Genomic DNA, 11372 nt, shown 5'->3' with positions numbered 1-11372 from the left:
CACTGGAATCAGCAGTTGTGGTTATAACCATCTGTACTCACTACCAGGAACTGCTGAGTGACAGATGCATTGGGTTTTTGGAAGGAGGCCTGCATTGTGCAGGGAGAAGTCTCCTGTACTTGTATTGGTGACTCCTGCATAATGACTTTGTTAATTGCCTCCTGCTGGCCAGGTGCTGCCTGGAGCCTTCAACGTCTGCACATCTAGTGAGCATTTTTCTTAAAAAATGTCAAGATGGAGCTTGCACTTTCTCAGCCATCTCTCTTGTCTTGCTGGGCAGGAAAAGGCAACTGGGAAATGTCAGGCCTCCCATCAGATTGACCAGAGCTGAGGGAATAAGAAACTTCCCCCAGCCCAGCTCTTGGCTCTCAGAAATCATTAACATTTCAAAGTGGGTGATCTCTGAACCTGCTGCCTTTCCACAGCCTTTGTCTGAACTCTTCAGCATCTTTTCACCTTTTCATTGAATTGCAAACTAGTTGAAAAGCAAAACCAGTATCAAGTTTCTTATTTACGTCCCTTTTCGTGTACTGGAGGAGAGTTTTGCACAGTTTGTAAATACAGACCACCGCTGGGCGTGATTTAGATAATTCTGTGGTGGGCATCCATGGTGGTGGTGGTGGTGGTGGTGGTGGTGGTGGTGGTGGTGGTGGTGGTTGTGGTGGTTGTGGTGGTGGTGGTAGTGGTTAGGACTAATTCCTCAGGAAACCAGGACTATGATGATACATCTACACTTTTCCATGGTCCGGTCCATCCTCAGAGCAGGCTGGAGAGGGGCATTTCCATTTCTTTGCTTTCTTGGATCCCTGGCTGTTAACTTCCAGATCCTTTGGAACACTGGCCCCTGACTCTGAAACCTGCCTCCATCTTCCACCAGCTCTGCGGTGTTAGGTGACTTACTTTAGTTCTTGGAGTAAATCATGGTGTATTCCTATAGCTCCATTTCTATTCCAGTTGCATTGTATACATTCTTCAATGATGTTTTTCATTATTTTTTATGTGTGGATTCAATTGGATAATGTAAATAAAGCATTGGGTATTTGGTTTTGTGTTGCTATTATTATTTTGATGATCATCCATGATAAAGAGGCGTGGTTGCTTGAGATCTGTATTCTTGGACAGTCTGGCTAACCGTGGGTTGTGTCCTTTGGGAAGAAAACAGGGCAAACTATTTCTCTTCCTTCTCTCTTTTCCTCCCCCAGAACCCAGAACCATGAAATTAACCACCCACCAGCCAATTCAGTGAAACAACGGAGTGTGACTTATGTTTAAGGCTCTGGGTCACAGACAAAGGGTCCCTTTTTTTTCTTTTTCTTTTTCCTTTTTTTTTTTTTGGCTTTAAGGCAGCACTATTCAAGCTTCACATCTCTGACCCCACATCATCTTACTCCGCAAGCTCACTCTGCTCAGCCCAGCTTGGGTGGCTGCGCTCACTTCCCTGCCCACCAGCTTCCTAAGTGATTTCTGAATGCCCGCATCTTCGGGGAGGGTCCAAGTTTGAGTTGAACCCAGACTTCTGCTTTCCCAGGTGGTTTTCAGGAGCTCATCTTCCACGGGCACAGCTGTGTGGGGCCTCTGTTTATGATTGTGGGGGGCACAGCTAAGAGGAAGGAGTGCCAACGCGCACCTCCTAGCTTTAGGTCCACAGCCTGCCCCACTGCTGGGACCGGCCTGCCCTCCTTCCCTTCCCTGGGACACCAGGTCTTGTGATCATTTTCACCTGTAACACTTCTCCCACTGGCTTTTCTTCCCCCTCAGTGTAATGACTGAAGCAAGGACTTGCTTTTGCATCTTGTGAAAAATAAGAGAAAGCTCAGACGATAAAAACGTTTCTCTTCACAACACTCTGAGAGTTCTCTTCATCTTGGGATGAGTTAATGCTCTGACCTTTGAACAAGACAGCACTTTTGCACACTGAGATGCAATCATTGATTCTGATGGGGAAGGAGGCCCTGCACATTGAACTCCATAGATCTGAGTTGTCCATAGTTCAAACCATTTCTCCATCACCTTGGAGTTGCCAATATATAGATTAAAACAGTAAGAAGGTAAGCAGAAATGTAAGCTAATTCAGCCTTGGAAATAGCCGAATGTTCATTTCTTCCAGGCAAGTTAACTTTTATTACTATTGACAACTACACAGAGATAGTCAAAAGCAGTGTACAGCATTTTAGTCCCTGAGACCTAAAAAGTGCTCAATAAATGTTAGCTACTATTTTATCATGATCATCAATGGTACAATTACAATGGTTATAAAACATAGTTAATCCCATATACCTATACCGACAATTTACAAAGCCCCTGGCCGCATTTCATCTCATCTGATACAACAACCCTTTGAAACATTTTTATCCCTGCGTCTCAGGTGAGAACACTGGAGCTAGAAAGTGGCAGTTAGTTTTCGAACCCAGTTTTCTTACCTTTGGTCCCTCACACTTTCCCCTGCACCACAGTCACCGAAGAGAAAACACAGGGTCGGATTCTGTTCCTGCTATCAGGGTACGCCCGCTGGTTAAATTAAATGTGTGTATTCTCGGGTTGGCTTGTGCCTGGACCAGAAGTCAGGAGGGTGTGCTGTGTTCACCCTCCACAGTTTTCTTTGTGTCTTGAAGGCAGTCACACGGCGCCTCAACACCACCATCAGTGGACCTGGCCAGAGACTGGGGCCAAGTAACACCACCTTCTGTCCGCCTCACGGAATCCTAGGTTGCTACCTAGAAAGGCACGTGAAGCCTCAGAGTCTGCTTGACGTGTTACAGGGGAATATCCTTATCAGGCTCACGTGCCTTGCTAGATAGAGCTAGTGAGAGGCAGCCTGGGGAAGTGGGGAGAGCCTGGGCCTTCAAGCCAGAAAGATGGGAGGTGTAGGATTTCGGGATTTGAACAGTTTTGGATTCTGCCACTTGTCTCCATCTGCCACTTGTTAGCCATTTAACCTTCCATGTGTTAATTGATGTCATTGTGTCTTAGTTTCTTCATCTGTAAAATGGTATTAACACTCACCTCATAGGATTATTATGAGGATTAAAGGAAATATGATTTTTACTGCTCTTAGCACAATGCCTGGCACATGGTAAGCATTCAGTAAATCATAGTTTTATCTTTATAATTTTCATTAACCTTCTGAGCCTTAATATGCACATCTGTAAATTGGGTTTGGCAAGGTGGCCATGACAATTAGATGGAATGTATACAAATTACCCCGCATGCTGCCTGGCACATAGTGGGTCCTTAGTCAATTTAATTACTCTGGGCCTTCATATCTCTGTAGATCCTCCCCTGTGTTCCTAAAGCCCCTTAGTGGGTCAGTCACCCCCTCCTCTGGGCCTTCTAGTCCCTCAGAACAGATTCTGTAGCTTGTCTGTCTCCCCTACTTGACTGTGAGCTTATCAAAGCAGGACTATCTGATTCGGTTCTGGCTCTGTAGACCAGCCACAGATCCTGGCGTAGAGTGGGCTTTTAGAAAGTGTTAACCTATTGAACAAACACATGGTGCTACACACAGGATGCTGGGCGAATCCTGGCACTGCAGTGCTTAACTGTGTATGTGGGGAGTCAGGGTAGCCATCCCAGAAGGGAGAGTACCGTCAAGGCTCAAGTCTTGTGAATCCTCAGATGGGATTTAAACAGACATTTGTACTATATTTTGGGAATACGCTTCCTAGCCTTCTCTAGCTCTGAGTATCTTTAGGGACATGTCCATTCTTCGGCATCTTATGGGCCATCTAGATTGTTGCACAAGCCTTTTTAGCAGTTGCTCCCTTGGAAAGTATTTTTAAAACAGAAATACATGCACATGCTACAAAGTTGAAATGTACAATAGATATACAGTGAAAAGTAAATCTCTCTTCTGTCCCTTTCGCTTGGCATCTCCTTCCTTCACAGGACACGCCCACGGCCACCAATGTCTTTCATATCCTACCAGAAATATTCTGTACATATACTAGTATAGGAATTTTTTTTTTTTGCCCGAAGGTGGTAGTATATCAAATATACTGTTCTGCATGTTATAATTTTCCCTCCAGAAAAATACAAAAATACATGCAAAAAACTTCCTCACTCTTTTTTTTATGGTTGCACAGTATATATATATATATATATATATATATATATATATATATATATACTAGCAGCCCGTTTGCACAAAGATTTGTGCAATAGACCTTCATTCACCTGGCTGCCTGCACCAGTTTTCTGCCGGCACTGGGGACCCAGGCCTTAGCTGTGGCCACCGCCTTCTGCCTTCTTTCAGGGTCGGGGCTTGGCCCCGGGCGGCCTTGGGATCGGCCGCACCCAGCGTCCCTGCTGCGGATCTTAGAAGCCGACCCCCAGTGGTTGCCTGCGATCCGTCCAGGCTTCCCGCTGGTGCCCAAGGCTGGGAAAGCCTCAGCCCCACCCCAGCGTCCCTGCAACGTTTCCTGGTGGGCGTGGCTGGTGGGCGTGGCTTGTGGGTGTAGCGAAGGTATGGTCGATTTGCATATATATAGCCCTTTATTGAGGGACTGGTTTCCAATATTTTGCTATTATAGACAGTGCTGCAGTGAATAGCCTTATCAATGAGTGTACATCCATCACTTAGTATGTGTGTATCTGGAGAGTGGGTCTGGAGGAGAAGTTTCTAGAATGTGAAACTGATTCCAGGGTAAAGGGTATGTGTATTTTAAACTTGACAGCTTTTGTCAAATTGCCCTCCATGGATGTATACCAGCTTTTGCTCGCACAAGCCAAGTATGAGAGTGCCTGTTTCCTGCTCTCTGCCAGCACTGTGTATTTTCAACCTTCTTTCATCTTTGCCAAACCATATGTGAAAAATAGGATTTCAAAGTTTAACTGGCATTTCTCCTCCTATGAGTGATGTTAAGAGTCTCTTTTGATATAATTGAGAGCCGATTGTATTTCTAATTCTGTAAATTGTCTGTTCCTATGCCTATTTTCCAACCGAGTTGTTGGACTTTGCCTATTATTTGCAGGAGTTATTTTTATATTAAGAAAATTAACCCTTTGTGATAAAAATGGCAACTTTCCCCCGAAGTAAAACACAAATCCCAGACCTGAAACTCCCCTTCCCTGCCCCCTCCCAGGTCCACTAGATTGTGAGTCCTCCGGGGCAGGGTCCACACCTCAGTCATCTCTGCGGCCCCCGTCCCCTATGAAGGGCTTAGCACTGCACGAGCTCTCCTCAGGGGCTACTCACTGAACTGAACTGACCTGAATCCCTGTGTTCCCCCCCACCACCTGTCCCCCCAACCCCCATGGCTTGGGAGTTTCATTTCCACCTCCAGCAGAAAAAGATGACTTTTTTCATTGCTCACCACAGCCATGCACCTGTTTGGCCTAAACTGGCACCTGCAGCCGATGGAGGGGCAGATGTATGAGATCACGGAGGACACAGCCAGCAGTTGGCCTGTGCCAACCGACGTCTCCCTGTATCCCTCAGGGGGCACTGGGTTAGAGATCCCTGACAGGAAAGGCAAAGGAGCCACAGAAGGTAGGGTTGCTGTGTTGTCCGTGTCGTGAGTCCTCTGTGTCTGCCTTTGAACTAAGGAGACCTCCATTATGCGCGTCATGTGCCTGACTCACAGCTCCATGCTCTGCGCTTCCTCCATCCCTCTGCACTCCACACCGGCTGCCAGTCCACCTGTGTCCTCATCACAGCTCCTGTCACTGTGAGCTCATGGCAGGGCCTGGGTGGGGCTCCTGGTGCTCGGCGGTATCCCATCTCATGCCTCCAGGGAAGCATTCTGGGCTTGCTCACTGCTGGGGTGGCCACCTCTGATTATGTGGGATCCAGACAAGCTCTTGGGGGGCAACCTCATGGGGTGAAGGGGCATTTCTGGGAGCCGGGCCTGGTGAGGTGGGTAGATGGTGTGTTGTCATTAAAATAAACTTGGTCCCTTGTGGTTTAATGGAAACACCAGTTCAGGTGTTCTAGCACCTTCCAGCCATGTGACCTTGAGGAAGTCGCCTCATTTTTCTGAGCTCTGGTTTCCTCGTATGCAATACCAATAATCATTAGTGTTTGTACAGTGTGCTCATTTCAAAGATTTTTGTCAAGAGCATTTCATTTAATCCTCACGGGGATTCTGTGAGGTAAGTAGATTTGTTTATACCCATTTCAGATGCAACACTAAAGGTCACATGAATGAAGTGACTTGGCCAGAGTCACCCACCAGTAAATAATGGAGTTTGGAATCTGAACCCAGGTCTCTGTGGCTCTTGCTCTCCCACAACTTGTTCTTCCTGACTAACCCTATGGTTACAAGCCCCTGAAGGAGACATGGATGAGAAATCCATTGTACACTAGGCATGAATTTATTTTTCTATCATTGATGAAAATGGTGGTGACATTTGGAGTTTGGCTTTCTTAAATGGGACATCATTAGACCCATGTTCTGAATTTCTTAGGGGTCTTTCTAGCATGGTATCAATACAAATTCTTTCACTGTCAGCCAAGAGTGATGCAAACTCACAGAAAATGGTACCAGGAAAGATGTCTGAACTTATGAGCCAGTCAGGAGGTCATTCTCTCTCTCTCTCTCTCTCTCTCTCTCTCTCTCTCTCTCTCTCTCTCTCTCTCGTGTTAACTCAGTCAGCAAAGTGGCCATGGCTGCCTCCTATCCTACTGCTTACATCTTACCTTTCCTTTCATTTAACTTTCAGGTCATGGCTTCTGAGCTTCTCTGGCCTTTCAGGATTTGCCTTCCAAGCAACAATTTGGTTAATAGGGTAGCATATGCTTGTTGGGGTATCTACTCATGACCTCTGAAATGATGATCTCTAAGGCCAAAATCAACTTTTTACCTGTAGTCATCTTTAAGGGATGCGAACTGGGGGGTATTTCCACAGAACAAAGCCCATCTTCTCCTTTCCAAAGATTTTAAGACTTCAAACCTTGAATAATTTACACTTTCTTTGCCCTGTATTAGGATAGGAGGGCACATGCATAGGACCATGGGAAGAGCTCTGGCTTAGGAATCAGGAGCCCTGAATTCAAGTCCAGCTGCCTATAATGTCACCTTAAGCAAATCCCTTGAAAAGACCTTCTGGGCTTCACTTTCCTTCTCTTTACGGGGAGGTTGTGGAGCTAGATGATCTCTAAGGCCCATTCTAATTAGCAAGTTCTACATATGAAATTAGTCATAGAATCATCAGAGGACTAGCCAGATGGCTCTTAGAATTTTTTTCAAGTTGGTCCTGTCCATGGTCCTGCTTGTTGGTTCGTGATGCCCAAGCCAGTTACAGTGTCAGATGCTGCAGGTGAATACCATGAAATGAAGACTGTCTTTAGATCAGCATGCACAAATGCAGATTGAAGACATGTTTAACCCTAAACCTATTGGTAAAGGGTCTCATTTAGCAAAATGTATTTTCTCCCCCCCCCCCATGATCTCTATCAAGCATTCTTTAAACAGGAGTTGGATGTATCTGAAATATCTCACTCTAATGAAATTAGTTTGTGGATTGTTTAGGCAAGGAGCAGGAGGCGCAGATAACAGACAAAATACAATTGCACCAGCTTATTGGTTTACTTTAATTGGAGTATTTTTGCTTAAAGGGGTTATCTGTCATTACTAATGCAAATAGAAATCTTATTTACCAACCCCTGAAATGCAGTACAGTGCTGGAAAGTGGTCAGCATCAAAAGCAATTACTGTAACAAGAAAACACTCCAAAAAAAACAGTGGAAAAAGCTTTCTATAAAGTTTATGTGAGACCACGTGGTTCTTAACTTCTTTTGCCTTGGTCAAACCAATGTCTACTCAGTTAATGCTTTAAATCGTGATGTTAAAAAATCGAATTCCTTAGACACATCTCAAGGGGGAAAGTTTCTAACCCTGATGTGAGTGCATATTTCCTGTCCCCGGTGAGGGTATCAAAGAGGAGAGCTGATTCCAGAATTAGGTTCAGAGACCCTGTCCCACAATGATGAGGGAAGCAGTGGGGTATGATGGAAAAAGGATAAATGGGCCTTGCAGCAGACAGTCCAGGGTTTGACTCCTGGCCCTGCCATTTATCAGCTCTATTAAATTCATGCCAGTTACTCCATCTCTTTTGGTCTTAGTTTCCTCATTTGTAGAACAAGGATGATACCTATTTTTTTCAAATGCTAGTGGTGAAGAGGCACTCAACAAATCCTGGTTCCTTTCTTCTTGTCTATTCAAATTCAAAGTCATTCCATATCAGTTATTAGAATCTCAGAAATCCAGACTGATTAACATTTTATCCTCAAAGATCCTGCAGAGGATCAGGGCATTTTTGAGTATTATTTAGTAATGCAAATAAAACATATGATGAAACAGTATTTTAAATGTTCACCATGTCTTTCAGAATAACATCAAACTGCAGTATATACTATATTTTCAACGTGGCTATAACCATTTCAGGGTTGTCATAGGGCAGAAACCAAATACAGCAGCTTTTGCAAGTAAAGCCACGGGAACTTATGTTATGCATTAATGGAGAAGGGGGGAAAAGCCATGAATAAACAAGCATTTCTGATGGTTGAATTGGTGGACTAGGGATAGCATTTTCTTCTTTCTGCAATGAAATCAGAATTGCCCATCAGTTTGAACCATGCAAATTGCTGCATGCAGGCTCAGCTGGGCTCTCCAAAATGAAACAGCTTATTTTGATAACCAAATAAATTTCAAACAGTTGCTAAGGAAACTAAAGAATCCTTTGTGCAAGTTATTGCATTGAAAAGAACAAAAAAGGGTAGAAGGAGGAGGGGAGATATTAGTTGATTAGCAATTTAGGACTGAGTTCAGGAAAGTAACTGGGCAGTGCATGAAATTTCAGTTCTTCCAAATCTTGCACATTTTACTGAGCTATCCGATCATTTCAGAAATTTGTTGAGAAATTTATTTCATAAACATGATGGTGTATTTGCACAGCATTGCTACAGGAAGCCTGAATTTGTATATATTTACAAAGAAAAGGGCCATTATCAGTAGAATCTGCCTTGTGAAACCTAATCGTGCTGTTGGTGGTCCCTAATCCTGAGTTAAGTACTTTGAGCAGTTTGCTAAGCCTCTGGGGGCACCCACTGATTGGACAGTGTCCTTCTTATGAATGTCCGAGATGCTGATTGTCACCTTTTAGGCCTGTTTGCAGGTTCCAACTTCATAAAAATTGTCGACTTCTGGTACCCCAGGATGCCCGGAAGTTTGTCACTGGGTCTTGGATTTGCCTGCTCCGGCCTTGCTACTTAGCCTGTAGGGACTGTGCATTAAATTGGATTCTTGCCCTTAAAGAGGGCCAGCGCACTCTGCCCCCATCGAGAATGTCTTTGAAGAGTTGAGATTAACCATTCGTCAATGCCATGCTCTAAGAAGCCATATTCTAATAGTAAAAGCGAACTTCAAATGGGCTCATCTCCCAGTGTTTCTTAAGCATTCTGAGCCTCAGGACATACATTTAATCATGTGAGAATTAACTGACCTAAGATATGTGAAATTCCCTGTCATGTAGTTAGTGTTCAATACATGGTAGCTAAAACTACTACCTCTACCTTCATTACTATTACCACTACTTTTTATTATTATTATTATTTTCCAGAATGTCTGTAGGGGTAAAATGAATTTTATACACAGGCCTTTTCTCCTCCAGTTGCCTCTTCCCTCTCTCATTTCTCCACCACTGCTGGGTTTTGCTGTGTAGTGGGATGTTTTCTGTCCCAGTGCTCACAGCTTGGTGCTCAGAATTAAGAGCAAAGAATCCTGGGTTATGGCATCTGGAAGGAAGACAGCAAGACGGATTTTTTAAAGGCAGGAAAGGATGGGGTGGTTTCACTCTGAACAGCCCTCAGCCCAGCCAGTCTCACACCTCTTTCTCAGCAGGCCCAGGACCCGGCAGGCTGCAGCCCTCTCCCCTGAAAAGCCCCCATCTCATCCAGGTGGTTAGTCTAGGGGACCTCTGAGGACCAGAGGGGAAGAAGAATAATAGAGGTTAAATTTCCCCCTCTCAAACATGGCCTTTAGGCCAGGTTGTGGCCCCTTCCCTAAGGATCTCGACAGGGTGACTTCTGGTCCAAGGTCACTTTTGAACCAAAGCACCAGAGTGGCCCTTACAGTCTCAGCCAAAAAAAGTCAAAGCCCTGGGCCGGAGGGTGAGGGGTGCCTAGACCAGAATTTACTATTTTGATTTCACTGTATACACACCAAAGACAATTCCCCCCCCCCTTTTTTTTGGTGTCTTTGGTGAAATACTAGAGTGATAGAAAAAAAATATTCCCCTCCCTCTGCCCCTCCCTCTTCTGGAATAAGAGCCAATTTATTCATGCCCCTGGGCCAGCAGACCTCCTGAGAGTCTCTGGGCTTGGCCCCTGACCTGTGAGGCTAAAGGAGCTACTTCAATAGCCGTCTCATGCAGACATGCTCACTGAAGGGAAAATGAACTGTGCCTGGTTTCCCAACAGCATGCTGAAATTCGGGAGACGATCTTGTTATTTATTCTCAGACATACAGATTAGTGGGAGGCAGGCCCTTCTCCACTCTCACCAGCTCTGACTCCCACCCACTCACAAAGGAAACGAGTCCTTAGAATTAGCAATCTCATGTTTTTTCCCTCTGCAGTTTCTAGGAGTAAAAAGCCCAGAACTCATCCCGTTTTTGTTTCGTACTCCCTCAGACTTCTGCTTCCCTAGCAGAATTAGAAGCTCAAGGGTGTACTATTTTCTACCTGGACTATAAAAGGATTGTGGTATTGGGAAACCAGAAATCAGATAAGGAAGAATGGGAAAGTAATTCTCTTCCATCTTAATGCTTTTCGAATTTGGCTTCTGTCTTTGAACTTTGAACCACTACGTGGTGGTTTGTGCCTGTCTCCACTTTCAAGGTAAAAGTCTGGGGCACGTTGCTTCCACAAAGGAATTAAATGCAAGCTCTTTCCCATGCTAATGACAGAATACTAGTGGTACTTTTATTGAGAGCATGCATTTTAACTTTTTTTGTTGGCATATATTTAATTAAAATAACATTTAATGGTTCGAAGCTAAAAACCTGATGTTTCTGCCTGGGAGTTTATAAGGGAATGATAACATATGGAGAAGTTTAACATTTAAATTGAATTGTATTATTTAAAACAGTACAATATTTTATGACTACAACAGTGCCCTGCCAAGCTCCATTTCAGCATAAAATGTGCTTTGTAAGGACTCTTACAAAGCTAGGGGGAAAAGACGTTTTAATTTCTTATTCCCCAAATGTTTTTCATAAAAAGTCCCCAGAAACGTGTTTTCTTTACAAATGGATTCTTGTTCTCTAAAGTGTCTCTTCCAACAGCTCTAACAACACAACAGGCTTGGAACTAGGATGGCCAGGGGGTGTTTTCTAATGACAAATAATTTGTTGACTTGGTTTTGGCTTGTCATC

The 11372-nt window shown here is 44.3% G+C and overlaps 1 protein-coding gene across 1 annotated transcript in view; it reads left to right on the top strand.

Moving 5' to 3' along the window:
- Positions 1 to 11372, top strand: part of TENM4 (teneurin transmembrane protein 4) — a 222614-nt gene that overhangs the window by 26132 nt on the left and 185110 nt on the right. Inside the window, exon 4 of the mRNA XM_079787610.1 lies at positions 5318 to 5488. Within this exon, the coding sequence (XP_079643736.1) occupies positions 5318 to 5488 (171 nt within the window). The remainder of the gene's footprint in view (positions 1 to 5317; positions 5489 to 11372) is intronic.

Source organism: Cnephaeus nilssonii (genome assembly GCF_951640355.1).
Source record: "Cnephaeus nilssonii genome assembly, chromosome: 13".
Classification (NCBI taxonomy): domain Eukaryota; kingdom Metazoa; phylum Chordata; class Mammalia; order Chiroptera; family Vespertilionidae; genus Cnephaeus; species Cnephaeus nilssonii.
This window is presented reverse-complemented; position numbering and strand designations above follow the sequence as displayed.